Here is a 26,052-nt window from a genome sequence, read left to right on the forward strand (position 1 = left end):
TCTAGTTGACATGAATGACTCCACCTTAGAAATTGGCCACCAAACCACATAAAACAGAGAAGAAGATTCTTTTCTTTGCACTTGTTCTCAAACCTACCACTACTGTCCTTTCCACTAGGTTGGTAAACAGATAGTACTGTTGTAGGGTAAACAATAATAAAGTTCACCAATGAGCATGAAATGCACGATCAAAAAGCACAGCAAATATAAGTGTAAATAACCTGCTTTTATGAGAGATCAAGAAATCACCTTCCACCTCCATTTAGAGAATTGCTTTCTTTTTTCTTTTTTCTTTATTTTTTTAATTAACATTTTGTTTTCCAATTATATACAATAATAGTATGTACCCATCATTTTTGTAAGGCTTTGAATTTTACAATTTTTCTACCACCCCCTTCCCTCCTCCCCCACAGAAGGCTGTCTGATAGTCTTTACATTGTTTCTATGCAATACATTGATCAAAATTGAATGTGTTATAAGAGCAAACATAATAGTAAACATGAACCCCCCTCCCCACCCCAAGAAGTTGAGAAACATCAAGAATAGTGAGAGAGAGAAAAAAAATGTACTTCAGTCTGTGTTCAGATTTCAATGGCTCTGTCACTAGGGTGAGTTGCTTTCTTTATCATAAGTCCACCAGAGAAGTTGCTTAAATATTTTTCCCACAGTTGCTCTTACTAGCTGTCCCTCCACTCTATTCCTCCGCACTCTCATTTATTCTATTCTCTCTCTCTCTTTTCATCCTGGCCCTGTCCAAAAGTGCATTGTATCTGAGTACCCCCCAAAAAATCTTCCCTCTCTTCTATCACCTATTCCCCCATTTCTTCCCCCCATTCCCCCCTTATTCCATCCCTTTCCTTCTCATTTTTCTCCAGGATAAGATAGATTTCCTCACCCTATTAAGTGTATGTTATTTCCTCTCTGAGCCATCTCTGATGAGAATGAAGGCTCACTCATTCCCCTTTCCTTTCCCCCTTTCCACTCCATTGAAAAAGCTTTTTCTTGACTCTTATGTGATATTTCTTAGCTTCTTCTTCATCTCCTTTCCCTTCCTCCCAGTACTTTCCTTTATCACCCATTGACTCAATTTTTTTACTATATTATACCATTATATTCTGCTCCTTCCTGTTCCCTGTCTATATATGCTCCTTCTAACAGTGCTTATAAATGGGGAAGTTCATATGAGTTATCAGTGTCTTCTTCCCATACAGGAAAACAAACAGTCCGATATCATCAAGTTCCTCATAATTAGTCCTTCTAATCCACTCCTTCTATGGTTCACCAGAGTCCTGTACTTGGAGATCAAACTTTCTGTTCAGCTGTGTTCGTCTCGATAGGAAAGTTGGAAAGTCCCCTGTTTCATTGAAAGTCCATCTTTTCCCCTGAAAGATGATGTTCAGTTTTTCTGGGTAGTTGATTCTCAGTTGTAAACCAAGATCTTTTGCTTTCCAGAATATCATATTACAATCGCTACGAGCCCTTAATATTGAGTCTGCCAGATCCTGTGTAACCCTGGCTATGGAGCCACAGTAGTTGAATTGTTTGTTTCTGGCAACTTTTAGAATTTTCTCTTTGACTTGGGAGTTTTGGAATTTGGCTGGAAGTTTTTCTTTTGGGATCTCTTTCAGGAGGTGACTGGTGAATTCCCTCAATTTCTATTTTACCCTCTGCTTCTAGAATCTCAGGGCAATTTTGCAGTATTATTTCTTGAAAAATTAAGTCTAGGCTGTTCTCCTGATCGTGGCTTTCAGATAGCCCAATAATTTTTAAATTATTTCTTCTGGATCTGTTGTAGAGGTCAGTTGTTTTTCCAATGAGATATTTAACATTTTCTTCTAATTTTTGACTTTTTTGGAAGAGTTTTACTTCTTCCTACTTTCTTGCAAAGTCATCAGCTTCCTATAGTTCCATTCTGCATTTGAAGGAGTTATTTTCTTCAGAGAGCTTTTTTATCTCCTTTTCCAGCTGGCCAGTTCTGCTTTTTAAGGCATTCTTCTCCTCATTTGCCTTTTGTTTTGCTTTTTCCACTATGCCTAAACTTGTTTTTAACATATTATTTTCTTCAGTATTTTTTTATATATCTTTCACCAAGCTGTTGATTTGGTTTTCATGATTTTTCTGCATTGCTCTCATTTCCCCTCTCAGTTTTTCCTCCATCTCCCTTAACTGCTTTTCACAGTCTTTTTTGAGCTCATCCATAGTCTGAGCCCATGGATACGGAAGCTTCAATTTTGTCATCATCTGAGTATGTGTTTTGATCTTCAATGACACTAAAGTAGTTCTCTATGGTCAGATTCTTCTTTTTCTGTTGTTTACTCATTTCCTCAGCCCAAGACAGCACTTCCAAGGTTTTTGAGGAGGGAACACCCCACTGGGACCTTTATTCCTCCTAAGTCTTATGCTCTCTTGCCTGTGCTTTGATATATAGATGGCCCCTGTACTCCCCTCTGCCCTGGAGCTATAAGGAGGAATTCAGCTTGGTTACTTAGTATGGAAACCCAAACAGCAATTCTGGATCTTAGTGTAGGCTAGCAGCAGAGTCCTTCCCCAAGGGAGAGCAAAGAAATCTCTGCAGACTTCCCTTGCCATCTCTGGGGGTGCAGGCTGCTTTCTCCAGATTCTTGCTACAGATTCTGCAGCCAGTGCTCCTCACTCTACATTCATTCTGGTGTAGCTGAGCTCTCTCACCACCCCTTCAAGCTGTTGCCAGTGATCTCTGGGCTGGACTGGGCTGGGCTGGGCTGAGCTGCGGCCATGGTTTTTTGCCAACCCCCAGTCCTAGTGAAACACACCTTTCCCACAGAACTTCTAAGTTATCTTGGACTGGAAAAACATATCACTCAGTCTTTCTGTGGGTTCTGCGCCTCTAAATTTTGGCTAGAGTCATCATTTGTTGGCTTTTGGAGTTTTGGTGTGAAGGAGTTCCCAGGAAATGCTGCCTTCATGCCGAGAATTTCTTTCTTAAAGAGCCTTCCCATATCCTCATCTTGCTACTGATCTGTCTTGAAGTGTTTGAGTAAATAATCTCACTACTCAGTCTAAGAGAATGAAAACAGAGGGAGAGGACCAATTTTGTATAAAATATTTCTAGCAATTTTATTTGCAGTGATAAAGAAGTGAAAACTAAGGGGGTGCTCACAAATTGGGGAATGGCTGAGCAAATCAAGGTAGATGAATACAATGGAATATTATTGTGCTGTAAGAAATATTGTAGGGATGGATTCAGAGAACGTGGGAAGGATTTGTATGAAATGATACAGAATAAAGTGAGCCAAACCACAATAATAGCCACATTTTAAAGACAAATTGCTTTCAAAGAGTAAAGAACAACAACCAACCTGGATTGTAGAACCCTCATGATGAAGCATGCTACCTCCCACCCAAATAGGAAGAACACATCATTTTCAATCATGGCTCGTGTGGAAATAAAGTCATGCTTGACAATGTATATTGATTACAAGGATTTTGTTTTTCTTTCTTTTTTATCATGTAGATGAGGGAAGTAAAAAGGGAGAGTAGGACAGGGTGTCCCTCCCCTCCCAAAAAGAGAAAAAAAGATTAATGTTTTTTGAACATGATCAATGAGGAGAATCATTTTGCTTGAATATATATTGTATATATGCACATGCACACTTATATGCACATATCTTTTTGTAATTGAGGTTTTATTTTTCTTTCTCAATAGAGGGAAGAAGGAGAAAAAAGTAAAATTTTCACTAATTGAAAAACAATTAAGTTTAATTACAAATAAGAAGAGATTTCCCAAAACAACTTTAAATGAAACCTCTAAACAGACCCCAAAGTGACAGAACCCACAAAAAACAGAGTGAAAAACAAGTTCTCAATTCACAATATCATGAAGGAACTTCAGTAAAGTTCTGTATCACATTAGTAAAAGGGGAGTATAACCCAACATAGGAGGGAGAGCTGGAAAGCCAGAGGGAGGCTCTGAACCCACAGTGCAGCTCAGGTCCAGGCTCAGCAAGCCAGTAGTGCAGCAGACCAGCAAAGAGGGTCCCAACCCCAGCTTAGAAGACAAGGTTTGAGCCCCAGAAATGCTGGGGAAACAAGTGGGACTGGATTGGGTTGTCAGGGAACAAACTGCTAGCACCTGAAACACTAAATAAGGCAAAGTCATAGGCAAGCAGTAAGCCCAGGATCAGATCCCAGAATCAGACCCCCAGCCCCAGTACAAAAAGCTTGGAATTGTGCCCTCTTTGTCCCAGGGGCAGAGCTCAACTATCAAAATGGGAAAAAAAAAACAAAAAGAGTGCCAACCATAAAAATATACTATTCTGTGAGGGACTGTATAAACATCATCTTAGAAAAAAGCAGTGACAAAATGCCTACATATGAAATCTCAAAGGAGTTTTTGAATTGGTCTCAAATCTAGTAAGATCTTTCAGAAGAACTCAAAATGGATTTTAAAAAACCAAAAAAGAGGGGAAGAAGAAAAATTGAGAGGAGAAAATACAGTTATACAATAGAACTATGAAAAATTGACTGAAATTGGCCAAATGGAAAAAGAAATCAACTCCTTTAAAAATAAAAATAGCTAACTACTCATCAAAAAGTAAAACTGACCAAATTTAAAAGGAATTAATTCATCAAAAAGCAAAAAGAAACCTCTGGAAAAGAAAACACAAAAGCTTACTGAAGAAAATAAAACCTTAAAAATTAGAATTGGACAAATAGAAACTAATGACTAATGAGTTAGAAAAAAATTTAAGTAAATTCATATGGAGAAATAAAAAGTCAGGAATTTCCAGGGATTTAATGAAAAAAAAAGTGCAAAATCAGGTGGCACAGCCTTACCTGATCTAAAATTATATTATAAAGCATCAGTCATGAAAACTGTCTGGTATTGGCTAAGAAGTAGAGTGGTGGACCAGTGGAATAGACTAGGTGCAATAGCAGGAAACAATTATAGTAATCTGCTGTTTGATAAACCCAAAGAGTCCAGCTATTGGGATAAAAACTCTCTCTTCGATAAAAAAAAAACTGTTGGGAAAATTGGAAGTTAGTATGTAAGAAACTTAGACTAGACCAACACCTCACATACTATACCAAGATAAGATTCAAATGGATGCAGGATTTAGACAGAAAAAACAATATTATAAGCAAACTAGAAGATCAAGGAGTAGTTTACCTGTCAGATCTATGGAAAGGGAAGCAGTTTATGACCAAGGAAGAGATGGAGAACATCACTAAAAACAAACTAGATGATTTTCATTACATTAAATAAAAAAGCTTTTGCACAGACAAAACCATTGTAACCAAGATCAGAAGAAATGTAGTAAATTGGGAAACAATTTTTACAACTAGCATTTCTGACAAAGGACTCATTTCTAAAATATACAGAGAACTGAGTCAAATTTAAAAAAAAAAACCAAGCCATTCCCCAATTTGTCAATGGTCACAGGATATGCAAAGGCAATTTACAGACAAGTAAATCAATGCGATCCAGTCATATGAAAAACTGCTCTAAATCACTAGCTATTAGAGAAATGAAAATTAAATCAAGAAAAATGTGCATACATATTGATCCAGCGATACCACTATTGGGTCTATACCCTGAAGAGATTATGGAAAAGGGTAAAAACATCACGTGTACAAAAATGTTCATAGCAGCCCTGTTTGTGGTGGCAAAGAAATGGAAACTGAGGGGAAAGTCCATCAATTGGGGAATGGCTTAATAAATTGTGGTCTATGTATGATGGAATACTATTTTTTGTATTAGAAACCAAGAAGGATGGGAATTCAGGGAAGCCTGGAGGGATTTGCATGAACTGATGATGAGAGAGATGAGCAGAACTAGAAAAACAATGTACACCCTAACAGTAGCATGGGAGTGGTGATCAACCTTGATGGACTTGCTCATTCCATCAATGCAACAATCAGGGACAATTTGGGGCTGTCTGCAATGGAGAATACCATCTGTATCCAGACAAAGAATTGTGGAGTTTGAACAAAGACCAAAGACTATCACCTTTAATTTTTTAAAAAAACAACTTATTTTATTATGTAATTTTGCTATCTCTTATACTTTATTTTTCTTCCTTAAGGGTATGATTTCTCTCTCATCACATTCAACTTAGATCTAGGATTGAGCTCCCTCCTAAGGGGGAAGTTGACCCTGTGCCAGGGGTGCACATTTCTCTAGGAGAGGAAAACACTTACCAATGTTAATCTCATCATCTGTCAGTGTGTCCCCAGTGAAGTCAAACTGAAAGGATTGGAGGGTCTGAGAAAATTTCTGCACAGCGGAAGAGTAACCTGAAAAAGAATAAAGGTTAAGTATCATGGAATTGGTGAAAACTGGCTAGAACTCATTTTGTAGGGCTGGACCTGTACTTTGATTGGGATAGGGAACTCCCTGGTGAGAAAAATCTAACAAAGCAGGTTGGTCCCTTCTCTATGCTTAAAGAGCAGCATTTCTAATGACCTGGTAAGCAATACAATGGAGTTTCTCATATGAGCTTATCTCTTCCATAAGCCATGCTGCTCCTGCCCCACCTTCCTGCCTGTTTTGCCTAGCCTTTTATTTTGAAAAACATATGCTCATCTAGAGAAGTAACCTGGCATGGTTGTCTGTGTTGGTCATACAGGGCTGAGGGACACTGCAAATCACTTAGTATCTTTTTGCTTTACTAAGACCAGAAGTTTCAGAGAAGATTCCAACCTACATTCACATAAAGAGCTCCCTCAACTGGGAATTCCGTAGGCCAATGAAATCACAGGTCCAGTCTTTATGTCTATATTCATCTAGTCATATTCCAAGCATGGATTAAATTCTGCCATCACACTTACTCAACTAAACCCCATAACAGCTGGAAAGACAAGGAGGAAACAAAGTTTATATAGTACCTTCAGGATTGCAAAAAGCATTCCATCAGGGGTTCTGAACTTTTTTGCATCATGGATCCCTTTGGGAATGGTGGTGAAGCCTCTGGACCCTTCCTTCTCAGAATTATGTTTTTAAATGATTTTTTTTTAAATTCTTAGTATTATGAAGGAAACAGTATGTTGAAATACAATTTTCTAAATACATTTTAGGACAAGTACATGGACTTCAGGTTAAGGATTCCTATTTGACATGCATTTTCTCCTCACAACAACCTTCTCATTATTCTCATTTTACAGATTAAGTGACTTGTCCACAGTCACAGAGGGTTCAGAGAAGGATCCAATGTCAGAGCTGAGCCATTAACCCAGTCATCTAACTCCAAGTGCAGCTGTCACGATCCAGTGACCTCTGATTCAAGCACAACAATAAGAAAAGAGAAGGGTTTAGAAGGCATTGTCAAAGATGCAGCTACCACTGCCCTCTGCCGCCCCTTCAGGTCCCCAAATCTCAGACAGTTCATGGTACATTCAGGCACACCAGATTTCTCCAGGAACATACACAGAACAAGGGAACAAAAAGAAACACAAAGAAAGTCTTCAAAGAACAACCAAACCCCCTTCTTGGTTTCTTCTCTCCTTTCCTTTGTTAACCAGGGACCAGCCTCAGATACCAACTCAGCCCAGAGATTTTGGTTTGCCTTGCCTTTTTCTCCTGGCAGTCTCCAAATGGGAGAGAGATTGATATAGCCCTCAGGATACCAGCAGAAGCGGATTCTTGTCATCTCTCAATTGTGCTGTCCTAGTTTCCAGGGCTTTTCCCTCAAAAATGATACCAGTCCATTTGGGTAGCATGTCGCCTATTATGTAAAAGGTTTACACTAACTCCCCTCACCTCCCTGGGTATAGAGTTTGACTTTTTTTCCTAGTAGGATCAGAGATCTTAAGTAGGAAGGGATTTTTAGGAGGCCATTGAGTCCCAATTTCTGATTTAAACATAGGAGGAAACTGAGGCACGGAGAGATGAAGGGTCCTTCCCAGGGTCACACATAGCATCTTACACCAAGAGTTGTAAAGGAAAGAGGCCATAGAGTCCAAATTCCTCATTTTGCAGAGGAAGAAACTGACACCACATCCACAGAAATGTTTGTGGGGGACTAAGGGGGGAACTTGAACCCAGATCTTTCTGACAGGGAGACCAACTCTCTATTTGCTATACTACAGTGCTTCTGTAGCATAGATACATTTAAATATTTTCACCTCATCTATCTTATACCCAACAGTACACATAGGTAAAAAAAATTTCAGAGTTCCAGGGATTCAGAACAGATTTCAATTCAGTGGCTTCTGGTGCCTGTGGCCTCATCTTTACCAATGTACCTCCTCTGGTAACACAGAGGAAAACCACACCAGGACTTTTCCACTCCTTCACCCAACATTTGCACTTGACAAACACCCAGCTTATCTTACTGTGTGCAGAAGTCAATCAGCTTGGTTTTATTACTGTTTGGGACCAAGGGAAAGAAGACAAGGAAGTCAATGTGACCTATTGCTTTTAGCTAAAACATGTCCATAATAAAGTCTTCCAGGTAATTTAGCAGGAACATCAGAACTCCCAGAGGGATTGTTACCATTTTGTTTCTTTTCCTTTTCCAAAAGCACTAGAATGGACCCCATTTCAGACAAACTCTACAGTAGCTGGTGAAGGCTGTCCATGTTATCATGACTTCCCACTGCTTCCACCTTTAGAATTAGACTTCCCCTAAAACATTTCCCCTACAAATCACAGATACAAATAAAAAAATTAGCAGCACATCAGTCCAACTTCCATATTTTATCACAAGAAAGAACATAAAACTGGCAATGCTTATGGAAAACAATCCTACCACCTACAACTTTCCATGGGCCAAGCCCACTGACACATTTGACCAGTCATGGCTGGTCAAGTGGCTGGTCAAGGAGTTCACCATTTGTTCTCCGATTCACCCAGGAAACTTTAATAAAAATCTTAACTGCTTTTCCCTTCACATATAACATGAATTTCAATGGGCAGACTTTTTTTAAGGGGGAGGGAAGTAATTATTAAACTAGAGATTTACATTCAGTCCCTCTCCTATTCTCTTCCCCGAAGCCTTCCCATCATTATAGCCTCCATTCAGCAAATCAATCAATTAATGAGCTCTTCTCAAGCAGTCAGTCCCTTTGTTCTGTGAACTGTACTAAATGCTGTTTGCAGATACAAAACTGAACCTGTCTCTACCTTCAAGCAACTTAGGTTCTACTGGAGGGAAGTGACATTGTTCAATCAACAAGTATGATGTGCCTATTATGTGCCAGACTGTCCTAGGTACTAGGGATGTTGTTGTTTGTCCTTCATTTGTGAAGAGGACGAATGGATCCAAGGTGACTGGTGAGAGAAGTGGATTTAAGTGAGGTAGATCTACACAAAGTCATCAATCTTAAATATCTGACAGAAGATTTTATATTTGATCCTTTGAATCATAGGGAGTCACTGGAATTTACTAAATGGGAGGCTTGATAAGAGCAGAAGATGCTGTTTTGGTTGTTGTCATTGTCACTGTTGTTGCTGTAGTTGTTTCAGTTAAGTCTGACTCTCTGTGACCCGGTATGGGGTTTTCTTGGTAGAGATACTGGAGTGGGTTGCTATTTCCTTCTTCCAACTCATTTGAAAAATGAGGAACTGAGGCAAACAGGGTGAAGTGACATGTCCAGGGTCACAAAGCCAATAAGTATCTAGGGCTGAATTTAAACTCATGAAGTCATCTTCCTGCCTACAGGTCTGGCACTCTACCCATTTAAGTACCATCTAGATGCCCCTACTGTTTAGGAAAATCAAGTTGGCAGTTGAATGGAGAATGGATTGAAGAGAAAAGAGACAAGGTAAAATGATCCCTGGTAGTCCAGGAAAGTGTCTCAGAGGGTCTGGACTGCTGTGGTGGCTTTGTGAATTGAAAGAGAGAACGAGGCATACAGGAAATGTTGTGAAGGTAGAAATGTGAAGACTAGTCAACAAACTTGGATATGAGAGAGTGAGGAGTAGGGGATGACACTCAGGTTGTGAGCCTAGAGGACAGGAACAATGGTGCCAACCTGGAGCACTAATTTTGTATTACTAAGGTGAAGAGGGTCTTTCCTGATCAAGAAAATTTTAAGTGGGGGAAGGGGAAGAAATGGGCATTTATAGAGTACTACACTAAGCCCTATTTACATATATTATCTTATTTGATCCTCACAACAACCCTGTAAGATGAGTGCTCTTATTATCTCTATTTTACCAAGGCAAACTGAGAAAACTGAGGCAAATAGCAATTAAATGACTTGCCCACTTACAGCTAATATGTATCTGAAGCTGGATTTGAACTCGTCTTCCTGATTCCAGGCCCAAAATTCCATCCCCTGCTCTACCAGCTGCCCATAGATAGAGTAACTAAAATCTGCTGCCCCAAGTGAATGAGTAGACAATAATGTCTCTTTAAAGATGCCCAGACCAAGTTGGGGAGAGAGGGAGGAGGGATAGAAACATAGGCCAAGTCTTAAGCTGAGACCTCTTGTTTCCCTTCCACTGTTCCTCCTCAGGGATTTTCCAAAATGCTGTCTCTCCTGACTTGCTCCTTACTGGAAATCCCTAGTTCCAGTTCACTCAATGCTTTTAATAGAAGACCCAGGGCATAACGAAACACCTCAACCAACTGAAGCAGACTTCCTTTCTGGCATCATTCCACTTCAAGCAAGTGCTTTCAAAGGCTTTTCACACTTAACCTAAAGTCTAGGAATGAGTCTGATAGACTGATGGGACTCATTACTTATTTTAAGAGTAGCGTGGCTGATTTGATTTGTTCAAGCACCCTATTCTGACATATGTAGAAATAAATGTGATAGAAAAAAAAGATGCTAAGAAAAAAAAATTAAATGGAAGATTTCACTGCCCACAACTAGGTTTGGAATTCCATTGATTCTACTCTCCCTGGTCTTCAAGACCTTCCCCAATTTTGCCTTTCTCCATCTCTCCAATCAAATACCAGCCATATTTGAGTCAAATTGGATTTAAAACTAACCCCCAACACATCTAATCTATCTATGCTTTCTGCCTTTCTCAGGCCATGGCCTATGGTTCAAATACCTTCTTTGCCCCTGTCTCCTAACCATCTTTCAAATTTCAGGTGCTACCTCCTTCCTGAGACCTCCCTTTATACTTGAAGGCCAAGTCCTCAAAGCTCCTACAGTCTTTATCCAGATCTCTTTATGGACAAGTTGATTCCCAGGCCTTGGAGACCATGACACTGGAAGGGATTCGATCTCTGGAAGGTCCTATCAAACTAGATAGGTCTTGAGGTCTACCATATATCTATTGTGTGAGGCTCATCCAAGTGCTAGCTATTAAGTGAGTAATTAAAGTAATACAGAAAGTCACTGAGTAAATAAGGGTTACAGTCTTCATCCAGTAGAGGGAGTAACCTCACCGAAGGAATCACAGATGGGTAGAAGAAAAAGATTCTCCTAATCTACAGATGTAGCATCTCCTTCTTTGATTGTAAGTTTCCTAGGGGCAGGGACTTCATCTTAGGCTCCATTGTAAATGATCAATTTAATAACTATACATGGAACAAATGAACTGACCACACCATCAGAAATCATCAGAGCACAACACATATGGAAAATCCATTTGGATGCTCAGCTGCTAAGACACACACAGTTGTGTTTTGTTTTGTCAATTCAACCGACATACATGAAATCCTTATTTAGGGAAAGGCATCATGCTCAGTAGCAAGGATGAAAAGATAAGACATGACACATACATCCCTCTCAGTGAGTTTATAATCAACAAGGGGATAGCTGAGGAAAAACACATGAATATCAGTAGCTATGATGCAAAAGTAAGCAACATTCATGGAAAAGAGATGGCCAAACAAAGTGCTATGGGAAATCTGAAAAGGAAGGCATTACCCAATAACTGGATGACTTTGGGTAAGTTCCTTTGCCTCCCTGGGTCTCAGTTTTTTCCTCTGTAAAATGAGGGGGTTGGACTAGGTGGCCTCTGAGGGCCCTGCCAACACTAAATCAATGGTGCTTTCTCTCTCTGATAACTTCCAAGTTGGGTTCTGAAGAAAGGGAGAAGAGGTCAGGAAAGGTTTCACATGCGGAAGTTAATGAAATCCAAGTCCCAGTTATCTTTGCACTTATAAAGAAAATAAAATGAAAGGGGGAAATCTCAGTCATCTTAAACCTGTTCTGCAACATAAAGTCTCAGAGAGATACCTGGGGCATGGAGAGGTTAAGTCCCTCACTCAGGGTATACAGTCAGGATAGATAGGAGGCTGAACTTGAACCCAGGTCTTCCCAAATCAAGGGTTAGCTCTTTCTCCACTCTCCATTCAGCCACAGAGGAAAGGTGTGAATCCTGGTTCCCCCCCTCTAATGAGCTGTGTAACTTGTGAGAAATACTTCCCCTCTGAGCCTCAGTTTCCTCATCTGCAAAAGGAAGACTGGACTTGATGTTCTCAAAGGTCTCTTTCAGGACTAACATCTTATGATTTTTCCCTAGATGAGCATACACACACACACACACACACACACACACACACAAATCCATCTTTCTTCTGAGCTCCAATATCAGGTCATCAACTGTCTGTTAGATATTTCTAAATGGATGCCCTGTAGACATATCAAATTCAAATATGTCCAAAAGTGATCTCATTCTCTTGTTCCTTCTGAACTTCCCTCTTTCTCTAAGGAACCACCATTCTTCCATTCCCCATGTTCACAACTTGTGCCATTCCCAACTCTTCACTTTTCCTCACCCTCCATCATCCAATCAATTCAAACCTTGTCATTTCCTCCTCCACATCTCTTAGCTGCAACCCCTTCATCTACTCACATATCCACTACCCTGTTTCAACCCTCATCATCTTCTGTCTAAACTCCTACAATAACCTTCTAATACATCTTCTACTTCAAGTGATTCCACAGAGTGGCCAAAATAATACTGCTAAAGGCCTTGGTCTGTCTACAACACTCCCTTGCTAAATAGACCCCAATGACTTCCTATTACTTCTACAATCAAATATAATTATCACTTCCACATCAAGACTTTCCCCATCATAGGTTCTAATATACTGAAGTTTAGCATAAGAGATTACATGGGAATCTGAGGTGGGGGAAGAGTTTTACAGAAGCCCCAAACAACACATAAAGGCCAGAAGTCTACACAAAGCCTAGAAGCAAATGTATAACCCAAATTTTAGAAGAAGGTTTTATAAACAACCCATAAAAGCAAAGAGAAAAATTCAGATGTCTTCTCTGGTACAAAGGGACGACTGAAAAGTTTTATTTTGATTTTCTAGATCACAGGGGTGCTGTACCCCTAACCCCAGGGATGTGGAAGAAACTGTACCAAATTCTCTCTTTGGTATTTAAAGTCCTTCACAACCTGGCTCCAACCTCCCTTTCTAGCCTCATTAAACATTATTCCCCTTCATACATGCTTTACACCACCCAAACCAATCTTCTTTACACTTGACAGTCCATTTCCTTGCCTTTATACAATCTATCTATCACCTATGCCTGGAATGCCCTCTTTCCTCACCAATTCCTTTTACAAAGTCTCATTTCCTTCAAAGTTTTCAATCAGTCCCTTTTCCTAATTCCTAACCCTTTCAGTTTCTAGTGTTCACACACACACACACACACACACACACACACACACACACACACACAATTAGGTATGTACATGTAAGATCCTCAAAGGACATAGTGGTCTCTGTAAACAGTTCATATTTTCTTCTCATCAGAATTTTCTATTTGTTTCTCTAGAATTTCATGAGCCTTGATTTTTCCATGTGCATATTTTTAGTCAACTGATCCTGGCTATCTTTTCACCTAACTATTTGAGATCTATTCTACTCAAATTTAGCATGGCATGGCAGATTCAGCTTTCCTTCTCTATCATGAATTTGAAGATGACTCCTTTTCCCCAATGCGAATACTTAAGCATTATACTCTGTTGGTGAGAATTAATTGCAGAGTCAAATTTCCCCTTCATGGTTTCCTCCAACTTTGGAAGGATGAAATTATCATAAAAGTTAGCCAAGAATTTCTTAGCTTCTCTGCTTTTGGCAGAGAAAGCTCTAGCAGATGGCCACAGAACTGAGACCCTCAACCTGCTAGTCATGCCTCTGGACTAGGTTTGTGATCTTTTGCCCCAACTCCTCCTCTATGTCTTCCTTCTGTCCAAGTGGTCTGCAGTATACTCCCAGTCTACTGCAGTATACTTCTGTATCTTCCTCCCCTGATCTTTTCCCAAATGTTCTCCACCATGCTTCCTCCTCCCTGACTCTTGTCTCAAGTTTCCTTACCTAAGTACATCATTTTAATATGTAAGAATACTCAGGAGAATTCTTAATCAAGCAAGTGATAGAGGTGATCATATAAGATAAAACAAACCATTTGACATTATAAAATTTGAAAGCTCTTCCAAAAAGGGAATTGATTCAACTAGAGGAAAAACTTCCAAGGGAATATCTCTGATAAAATTCTAATATCCAGCATATAATAGGGAACTGATAAAAAAAAGACCAAAAGCCTTTCATAGATCATAAGTGGATGAAAAATTTAGAAAAAGAAGGGACCTCAAAGGTCATAGGCTTCAAACATCTCATTTTACAGATGGGAAAACTGTCCAACTTGACTTACCCAATCATACAGCTAGGAAGTGACAGAGCTCAGATCTGAACACAGTTCCTCTAGACCCCAGAGGCATCGTACTGTACTACAATACCACTAATAAATAAATAGTTAAAGATATGTTTATGATAACTATTATAGATAAGAGATCAAAAGATATGAACAAAAATCTTCAACAAGAAAAATGCAAACTATTGATAACCATATAAAAAGTTCAGTCATTAGAAATATAAGAAATGTACATTTAAAATCTCTGAGATTTCAAAGCATACCCTTCCAAATTGTCAAAAAAAAAATGAAAGGCAGAAATAGTATTGGAAGGGTTTTAGGAAGACAGGTACACTAACACTATCAGTAGAGATGTGAATGGGTCTAACTGTTTGAGAAAATAATATTAAATGTATGGGAGAAGTGATTAAATTCCTTCTATCCTTTGATATGGCAACTCAATCAGTCAATCAACAAATACCTTAGGTGTCTAGGATGTTGCAGGCACTGTGAACACTGGACATATGAAGGCAAAAAATAGTCTCTGCTCTCAAGGAGCTTATACTGTTTAGATGATAACATATACACATGCAAGCATATACAAAATAAAATAAAGTAATTTAGTGAAAAGAAACCTTCATCTAAGGGAATTAGGAAATGCAGTGCTTGAACTGAGTTTTGAAGCAAATTAGGTATTCTAAGATGAAGAGAAACTACATTCTAGGTATGGGGTACAGCCTGGGGTACAGAAAAGGACAGAGATGGGAAATAGAATGCTGGATGGCAAGATCACAGAGTGAATAAAGGTGAGCTATATGTAATAATCTATAAATTTTGTTGGTAGTCATTTTTCAGTCACGTCTAACCCTTCATATCCCCATTTGGGTGATTCTTGTCAAAGATATTGAACTGGTTTGCTATTTAGTTCTCTAGCTCATTTGACCGATGAGAAAACCAAGGCAAACAGGGTGAAATGACTTGCCCAGGGTCATACAGCAGGAAGTCTCTGAGGCCAGATCTGAACTCAGGAAGATGGGTCTTCCTGACTTCAGGACCACAATATTATTCATTGCACTACACCCTCTCTGACCCACAAATGTATTTCATATTTATTAGCATAAGATTAAATTTGGGCCCCATAACCAAACATTTCAGAATGAGTCTTCATACGCTAATTACAAAGTAAATAGTGCTAATCACTGGAGTGTCCTCATATCTAGGAATATCAAGTAGGAAGAAACAATTTGGCCAAAATTTACATGTCTAATTGGGTAGCTAGATGGCACAGTGGATAGAGCACTGAGCATAGAAGGTGGAAGACACATCTTCATGAGTCTTCATAAGGATCTGAACCTATAGTCAGAAAATTATTTTGCTGACTGTGCAGAGGATAGCTTGGAGTATGGAGAGACTTTAGGCAGGACTATTGCTGTTGTCTGGGCATGATCTATTCAGGATTCAAGCTACAATGATGGCTGTGTAGTCTAAGAAAAGGAGAAAGACTTATTTATGTGTGTATATCTATATCTATATCTATATCTATATATATATATATATATGTATGTATGTATATGGGGGGTGTGGGTGTGTGTATATGCAAGTTGGCACTGGCCCTTGGAGTCAGGAGGATTTGAGTTCAAATTCAATCTCAGACACTTATTAGCTGACCTTGAGCAAACAATTGCATCCAAAAATACATAAATACACACACACACACACACACACACACACACACACACACACACAAGACATCAAGGAAATAGAAATGAGAAGGTTTGACAAATGAATTAGATATGTGGGAAGAATGAGAGTGAAGAGTCAAAGATGACTCCAGGATGGCAAATCAAAATGACTGGTAAAATGGTGATGGTCTGGATAGAAACAGATAAATTCAGAAGAATGAGTTTCAGAAGAACAGGGGGAGGAGATAATGAGTTCGGTTTTGGACCTGCTGAATTACAGATGCCTAAAGCACAACCAGAATGAACTGTGCACTATGCAGTTGGTGACAAGACAGGTCTGGGATTTGATGAATAACAAGTAAAGTTCCTCTGACTGAGAATCTCCAGAAAGAGACGACCAAGAGAGACGTCAAAGACAGCAGGCTGTCAAAGGGCAATAGAACATTGTAAGAGATGAACTGGGAAGGATCCAATCCTGAGGAGCTAGAAATAGAACATCAAAAAGCTATGGGAAGGCATAAAGAACACCATGTTGTTCAGTATGTGGGATTAAGCAAACCATTAGGCAATTAAATTATAAAAGCTACAGCAAAAGGCTGGCATTAACCAAAAAAACTACCGGTTGCCTCCAAATGTTATATAGTCAGGTCATCACATTTTCCCTCTGTGAAAACAGCTTCCAGAAATACCTTCTAGCCAAACACATTCATATGCTTGAAAGGTAGGTGCTGTGATCCAAAATAAGCTGCAGAGAACCCTCCTGAAGAATTAGAAGCACGGAACAAGGTGGAAGGGACTTTGGCTGTCATCCAATCCAGCTGAATGCCCTTGACAACATGTCGTGGAAAACTTGAAGATGAAGAAGCCACTACCTTCTGGAGCAGCCCATTCTACTGTGTTAGACTAATTTTAATTGGTGAGAAATTTGTCCTAATATTGAACTTTAATCTACTCCCCTGGAAGCTCTACTTGGTGGGTTCTGGGGACAAACAGAATAACTGTAGCTTCTTTCCCATATGTCAGTCCTTTGAATGCCTGAAGACAATGATTATGTGTATACACACACACACACACACACACACACACACACACACACACACACACAATCTTTTCTTCTCTAGCTAAATATTCCTAGTCCTGTCCACTGCCTCGTGGTTGGCAGAACTTTTAGTCATGTTACTATGCTCATTGCATCCCTTCGATGAGTACTAACTTAGAGGAGGTGTTTAACAAAAAAGCAATGCTCACTGGAGGGCAGAATCAAATGAGCAGGTCATAGGCAAATTGGAAACTAAGGCTTAGAGAAGTTTAGAGTCAGAGCAGGAGTAGGGAAGGACTGCAGCATCCTTCTCTTAGAGTTTTCCAAAAACCCCAGTGAAACTAACAGTTCTGTCCTGCAAAAACTTCTATGGGGAACTCTCTTCTCCATCAATGATAATGTCATGAATACCAGTAGAACTCTTAACTTCCAAGTCCCCAAAACAAAGATGGGAAGAGACTTTAGGCTATACCAAACGCACCCAGAAGACATCTATGCTGGGAGGGAAACTGAAGGAGTTAATCTCAAAATATCACTCACTGTGCTAAGTGATTAAGAAATACTTATTGATTTGATAACAAACATTTACTGAATGTCTACCAAGAGCTATGTATGACAGACGCAACAACAAATCAGAAATGAAAAAGAATTAATGAAATGAAACAGAATACAAACATTGAAATGAAACAGCATACGGGCAGGCTTGGGAAGGAGTGACTCAGGTAAAGTGAACTACAGCTGATTTGGATATTTTGATAAGCCTTCATTCATATCACTGATAGAAACTTAACATTTCTATCAGGACCATGGACAGAGCCTTAGGGCAATCCACTGGAGACTTCTCTTAAGGTTTCATCTCCACTCTGAGTCTAGTTATGCACCCAGTTCTACATTCACCAATGCTACTATTCGCATTAAAATCCACCAAATCATTATTATTGTTCTAGGCTTTAACTTTTGCAAAGTGCTTAACATGTTACCTTCTTGGGTCCTCATAACTACCCTTTGAGATCGGTGCTTGTATTATTCTCATTTTATAGATGAAGAAATGAGGCTGGGAAGTTGTAACTTGCACCAACTCATATGGCTAAGTGTCTGAATCCAGATTCAAACCCATGGCTTCCTGCTTCCAAATTCAGCACTCTAGTCACTTTCCCAACTAGCTGCCTCAAGGATCTAGTGAGAGGTTTTCACCAAATACCTTGCTGAAATCCAACTGCATTACCCTCTAGACAAAGTACCCCTGCGGTTAGACTGCCATGACTTGTTTTCAGTGAATCCTAGCATCTCTGGACAAGTTCTCAGAAACTATCCCTTTTACAAAGCTTTTGAGAGTTTTGTCGGGAATTTAAATCAAGTCCAACCCATATAGTATGAAGAATCTAATTTCTTTCACTTTAGGGACATTTTCCCTCTCCAGTTATCTTCCAAAGATCACAATACAGTAGAACAGCAATTGAGTAAAAAAAAATTGAACCAAAATGGGTTTATAGAGTCAGAACTGGAAGGGACATTAGAACACAAAATGTCCAAGTTAGAAGGACCTTAGGACACAGGCCATCAGAACAGGAAGGGACCTCAGAACCCAGAGGACATCAAAACTAGAAGGATCTTGGAACATGGAATGTCAAAGCTAGAAAGACCTTAGAACACATAGAAGACATCAGAGCTGAGATGGGGAAGTGGGATTAGAACACACAATATCAGGGCTGGAAAGGACTTCTGAAAAAACAATGTTAGCACTAGAAGAGACCTTAGAGGGCAACTAGGTGGTGCAGTGGATAGAGAATTGATCTGATAGAGCACTGGAGTCAGGAGGCCCTGAGTTCAAATCCAACCACACTTAATAACTACCTAGCTATGTGACCTTCGACAAGTCACTTAACCCCATTTCCTTGCAAAAAAATAAGGGACCACATAACACAAAATATTATACTTGGGATCGTTTAGTCCAATCTCCTTGTATAACAAATGAAGAAACTGAGGCCCAAAGAGAAATGATTTGATCCAGGTCACACAACTGCTTCACATTCAGTGGATGGCAGACTGGGAGTATAAATCCTTTGCCTCCCATGGGGATTGCCAGTCTCCCAATAATCTCTTCCATTGTACTAAGCACTTCATGACTTTGGTATAAATAAACATAAGCACCACTTCAGAATTTTAAATAATATGATTGAACAATGAGAGACTTAAGTCACTAGAATGTTAGAGGTCAAGAGATTTTTCAATGAGTGGGGATTCAGAGAAGACTCTCTTTCAAGGAGTAAAAGAAATGACAAAATTCTGAAGTTTTATTTAATAACAATGATAAATAAATTAGTGGGGAAAAGGTTCCCCACCAAAGTGTCCTTTCTTCCAATTGAGGCATCTTTCTAAGATAACTATCAGGCTGTCACTAGAGTGGTGACATGCAGACCTAAGAGCCAAGAGGGATCGGTTCTAATCACAGGACTTCTGTTCAGCACCCTAGACCTTAGGGAAACTTGAACCCAATCAAGTTGATGCATTCACTGGGTCAGTTGGCCAGTCAGTAAATGGAATTTCTTGCATGCCTAACATGTGCTTGAGGGAAAACTAGAAAAGAAATATACTAACTGGCCCTTGGAGATAGGCAGGCCCACAAACAATAGAAGGACATTGACAGGACCCATAAGTGAGGTAACTTGCCAAGAAAGAACCATAAACACTGTAGTCTAGAAACTACAGGAAAGGCACTAGCTTGGGAATCAGGAGCCAATGGTTCACGACCTACTCTGCCAATAATTTGCTGTGGAATCTTGAGTAAATCACTTCACCTCCTCTATTCCTCAGTTTTCTCACCTGTAAAATGAATGGTTTGAATTAAAGACGTTTAAGGCTCTTTCAACTCTGACATTACTAGCATAAGGCTCTCATCACCTTGGTTTGCAACAGACTACTGGTCATTCTCCCAGTCCACTCCAGTCTATGTTCCATTCGCCTATCAATTTAATCTTCTTAAAGCGGGATATGAGCAAGTCAAACTGCCTCCCTAGGCAATCAACTCCAGTAATGCCCTTCATAACTTGGCCCCCTCCTGTCTCCTAATCTTCTCCATTACTTCCTTCCAGGCTCCCATAATCTGCAATCCAATCATACTGGCCTCCTGGCTATTCCTCTTACAAGTCACCCCACTTCCCAGTCCTGGTTGTTCTTATTGGTTGGCCCCCATGCCTGAAAGGCTCTCCCACCCACCCACCTCCATCTCCTGGCTCCCCTAGCTATCGTCCAAGTTTCAACTTCAATCCCACTTCCTATACAAACTCTAGCTGATCCCCCTTGATGCTACTGCCTTCCTCAGGTTCATTACCCCCAAGTTATCTATAAACCATATGGTTGTTTGTACATTGTCTCCTCACCCACCATCATTAGGCTGTGTGCTCCTTGAGAACATTTTGTCCTTCTTTGTAGCTCCTGCACTCAACAGTGTTTAATGTGTTCGAAATATTAGAAATTTAAAATTTCTTATTTCTTTGACTTGATGTGATGTGTTCTGTGCTCTAAGATCTCACTTCATTCAAGCATGTTCTGAAGTCCCTTTCACCTCGGCTATTTTCTATCCTATCCTCCTTCCAATACATGAGTTATTATGGCATTCCAAGAAAAAAGTCCAGCAGTGGAGACTTCCTGAATGTCAGAATCATCATGGCTTTTGAACTAGTTAAGGGCTACAAGTGTGTAAATGAGAAGAGTAGAGTTTAGGTATGAATACTTGGAAGTGTAAAACAATAAGTAAAAAAGCGGGGGGCGTGGTAAATATATTAGCCTGACAAGAAAAGAGGGTCCGCTTGGGGAAATGATGATGAGAAATAAGGTTGGGAAATGTATTTTGAGTGAAGGCAGTGAAAGGATTTATTAAGTCCCAACCTCCAAGAAAGCCAATAGCCAATCAGAAGGATACTGCAAGTCATCTCAGGCACTGACATTTGGTGGCAAGCAGTAGGGCTAGAGATAGGGACTGACCTTGTGATTTCATTAAGACAGGAAAACTCCCTAGTGATAAAACTTCCCAGTGAAGGAACAGTCTCCACAAATGAAAGTCAATAGCTTCTCTGCATCGTATAGTTGCCTAGAAAATCTAGATGTCATCCAGGGTCGCACAACTGGCATATGTGAGAGATGGCTCTTTCCATCTCCATCTTCCATTCAGCTATCAATTTAATCTTCTCTCTATCTACTGCACTAAATGCCCATGAACAAAGTAGGAACACAATACAACTTCTGCTTTAGAAAGATGACATTTGTACCTCTATGAAAATGAGTTATTGAATAGACTAGGGATATAGAGACTTGCTAAGAGACTTGGAATAATCCAAGGATACTAGCCTAGGGGCTAAAAGACCTGAATTCTAGTCATGGATGAAGCAATAAGTCCCTGTTTGAGCTTAAGTAAAATTTTGATCTTCTGGGACTCAGTTTTCACAGGGATAAATTGAGGGGTTGACTTAACAGCAACTTCAGACTAAACAAAGCAAGCCAGGGAGATACAGCCCGACCTGGCTCCAGAACACCACTGCTTAAGAACTATGAAGTGATCAAGAAGACCAAGATCAGCAACTGCACAAAATCACAGAATTATAGAGCTGAAAGAAATCTCAAGAGAGCAGCTAGGTTAAACCACATCTGAACAAGAATGACTTCAGCAACATCCCCACTTTTAGTGGTCATCTTACCTTTTATTGAAGACTTCCAATATGGGAGAACTCAAATCACCTGTCCACGATCCCCAGGTAGGTCAGTGAATATTCAAGACAGCTCTAAGTATTAGGAAGAAATTTTCCCCAAATTATCCTCCTTGCAATTTCCCTTCATTGTTCCTGTATCTGCCTTCTGGAACCAAACAAAACAAGTCTCTTCCCTCCTCTACATGATAGTCCTTCAAATACTTAATGTCATGTGCCCATTAAGGTTTTTCTTTATGACGCACGCTCATTTCCCTCCCCCGAGTTTCATATAGCACTAACTGCCTGGCCCCCTCTGGACATTCTCCAGCTTATTAGTGTCTTTCCTAAGATGTGGCCCAGGAAGAATAACCAGAACTGAAGCCAAGACTCTAGATGACATAAAATCAAGGCAAAAGACAGAAGAACCATCCCCTCCCTAGTACTGGATACCATACCTTATGTAGTTTAATGCTTCATCAGATATTTTGATTGCCAGAGCACATGATTATTGACCCTTAGTGACTTTTTTGTACAATAAAATTTCATGTCTTCTCTATATAAACTTCTGTCAAGTTATGCTTCCCCTATATTGTACTTTGGATATCTAATTAATGAACCAAGTACAAGATTTTGTATTTATCCTTACTGGATTTCCTCTTTTTAAAGATGGCCTAAAATTCTGTCATGCCTAGATCTTCTGAAATTTTGACAGTCATCAAGTGTGTTAGCTCTTCCTTCCAGCTTTGTTATCTCCAAATTTGATGAGCCTGCTATCTGAGCCTTTATCCAAGTCATTGATAAAAAATAAGGAATAGCACAGGACCAAACCCAGATCTCTGGAGAAACACTGGTTACCCTCTGCCAAGTTGACATCAAACTATTAATAACTACCTTTCAGATCTGTGGTTTGAACCCAGATCCAAATTCGCCTAAGTACCATCAGTGAGCCACATCTCAAAGTCTTATTATCTTGTCCTCTGAGTTTCCCTTCAACTTCAACATTCTACATAGTTTTTCTTGTAATGATCTAATGAAGTCCGATCTTTTAATTTTTATATTCATTCTTTTTTATTCAAAACAAACTTTATGTTTTTCATCTAAAACATATTACATATTTATTAGCATAAGATTACAATTGGGTCCTGTAACTAACAATTTCAGAATGAGCCTTCATATCTTTAATTATAAAGTAAATAATACTAATCATTGAAGAGTGTTCTTACTTCTTGGGCTTTCAAGTAGAAAGATCAACATTTACATGTAAAATTGCCCTCTGAAATATTTGATTTTAAGTATATTAGATAGTTCTTATTAAGCAAATAGACAATCACCAATGCAATAAATCAAAACCTGCTTTGTAGCATTCATCAATTTCTAAGGTAGAAATGCTCATACTGAAAATTTGACAATGGCTCTTGGGAGCCAGTTCAAACTGGCTGAATCACATGCCTGGGTCCCTTCCCACTCTAAAATTCTGTGTTCCTATGAAAATGGGTGCTTTGTGCAAGAAGGTGGGAAGGAGCCCAGCAGCTTGGAACCGTATCTTGGGGGAGGCCCAAATTTAACTGGGGCAGGGGAGGAAGGTAAATTATAGAAGTCAAGAACCAATGAAGAATTCTAACATTTTAGAGCTAGAGAAGACCTCAGACATTCTCAAGTCCAAACCACCACCATCCTGTTCAGTAATAAAATATTGATGACTTGGAAATCAAAAGGCCTGAGTTCAAATCTCACCTCTGACTCATACAACCTGCAATATATTAGATAAATCACTTCAACATCTTGGGTTTCAATTTCCTCCTCTGTAAAATGAGAAGTTTGAACTAGATGATCTCCAGGGCTAATTTGAAGCTCCAAATCTATAACCCTTGTTAGATGATGAAACTAAGCTTAAAAGAGAAGGGAAATGACTTGCTGAAAGTCATACAACTTGTGTTAAAACTAGGACTATGTGGGAACACAGGCTATACTAATGGTCCTGCCACCTGGACAGTCTCAGGAGCTGGCATGCTGCCCTGAGAGATAAGGTGTGCCAGAGTCCTTGGGAGCTGGACATTCCACCCTACAGCCCAAGGGCACAAGACACAGCTGTGTTTTACCACCTCCTCCCTAATGTACCCCCTTATCCTGTAATGCAAGATGCTGGACATAAACCCCGCTTGTGCATCTCCCCAATTACCTCATTTTCTTTGTTCTAACCCAGGAAGACTTAACAGTATATATGTAGAAGCTAAGCAGTAATAAAATCGAGTTGAAGGCATAAGGCAGTGGTGGCTTGACTCCTTACTCTCAGCTCCCCTCCAGGAGGGAGGTCGTCGCTGTGGGCCCCAAGGTGAAGCAAGCCACAACAGGACTAGAATTATAGAATCTTACAACTGGAAGAGATTCCAGAAGTCCTCCAATAATAATAATAAATAATAACAAGCTAGAATTACTTAGGACTTTAAGGTTTGCAAAATCCTTTATAACATTATGCTACTGGATCATTACAACAATCCCATGAGGAAAGCTATGATTAACACCATTTTCCAGTTAAGGAACTGAAGTGACTTGTCCAGGATCACTCAGTTAGACAGCATTTGAACTCAAGATCTTCCTGACTCCAGGCCCACACTCTATCCACTGCACTGCCACCTAACTGCCTCTACTAGTTCAATCCTGCCCTATAACAGTATGACTAACAAGTAGATATCAAGCCTCCACTTGAACACTTCTGGTGACTAAGTCCCTGGGTGATCCAAGTCATCACTGAACATCCCTGTGTGGTTGGAAATTTCTAGTAAATGATATGAAAAGTAGTATGGTTCTATAGATTTGGATTTGGATTTGAAATCAAGGAACCTGGGTTCCAAACCTGGCTGGGCAAAGAGATCCTTTACTGGCCTCAGTTTCCTTATATGTAAAATGAAGGGGCTGGATTAAATGGATTCTGAGAGTTCTAAATCTATGAGCCTATGTGTCAGGGTAGGACTGTCAGAAACTTTGGTATTCTAAAAGGCTTTAGGAAACTAGGAGAAGCAATTATCAGAACAATACCGATAACATATTTACATAAGCTTATTTTTTTTTTTTTTTAGTTTTTGCAAGGCAATAGGGTTAAGTGGCTTGCCCAAGGCCACACAACTAAGCAATTATTAAGTGTCTGAGGCTGGATTTAAACTCAGGTACACCTGACTCCAGGGCCGGTGCTATATCCACTGCGCCACCTAGCTGCCATACATAAGGTTTAAGGACTACAGACAGACACACACACACGTACACGCACAGCACACTAAAATCCTGTGTTCCTATGAAAATGGGTAATTTGTGCAAAAGAGAGGGTGGGAAAGAGCACAATAGAAAAGAAGAAGTAAGAACTTGGAACCACGACATGGGAGAAGTTCAAATTTAACTCAAGGGTGTGGGTGTGGGTATGAGTATGTGAGTGTTCAAACATACATATATATGGATGTGTATATGTATATACTACATATATATGTGGGTTCTCAATGGAGCTTCATTAGAACCCTGTGAAGTAGATATTATTACTAAAACTCATTTTACAGATTAGAAAATTGAGGATGAAACTAGTTAAGTGACTTGCCCAGACTTTTAAGTTCCTAATTGATTTTACCCCGAAGTCCCTGATATTTTACATTTCTATAGCCCATTAGAGCTCATTAAGCACATAACATACAGTGATTCATTTGATGCTCATCACAATCCAGTGAGAGCAGTCCTTATGCCCATTTTCCAAATAAAGAAACTGAGTCTCAGTCCCTTCATCTCTAAAGTGAGGCAGTTTGATGAATGAAAGACAGACTGAGTTGAAGGAAATCTCAGCACCATCATATCTGACTCCTACACAAAAGGAACCCCACTATTATACCCTTGTTAAGTGATTGTATAGTCTCTGAAGTACTTCAAGAAAGAGAAATCAATGACTGCTCCAGGTAGACCAATCCACTCTTGATGACCTCATGATTGGAAGTGATTTCAAAGAGTTACCTAGGGCCTAAACAGCAATCTCTTCAACTTGAAGATCTTTGGCTCTACCAATTTGACCTTTAAAAGAGAAAGAGATTTCCCCAAGATCACCTGAACAGTAGACCTATACCCAGGAATTCTGGTGTCT

At 39.6% G+C, this 26,052-nt stretch overlaps 1 protein-coding gene across 1 annotated transcript in view; it reads right to left on the reverse strand.

The window, feature by feature from the left end:
• The window catches only part of OPHN1 (oligophrenin 1), a 308,448-nt gene that overhangs the window by 168,316 nt on the left and 114,080 nt on the right, over window positions 1–26,052 (reverse strand). Inside the window, exon 2 of the mRNA XM_074202349.1 lies at window positions 6,181–6,276. Coding sequence (XP_074058450.1) covers window positions 6,181–6,276 — 96 coding nt within the window. The remainder of the gene's footprint in view (window positions 1–6,180; window positions 6,277–26,052) is intronic.

This window comes from Macrotis lagotis, chromosome X, assembly GCF_037893015.1.
Source record: "Macrotis lagotis isolate mMagLag1 chromosome X, bilby.v1.9.chrom.fasta, whole genome shotgun sequence".
NCBI classification, from domain to species: domain Eukaryota; kingdom Metazoa; phylum Chordata; class Mammalia; order Peramelemorphia; family Peramelidae; genus Macrotis; species Macrotis lagotis.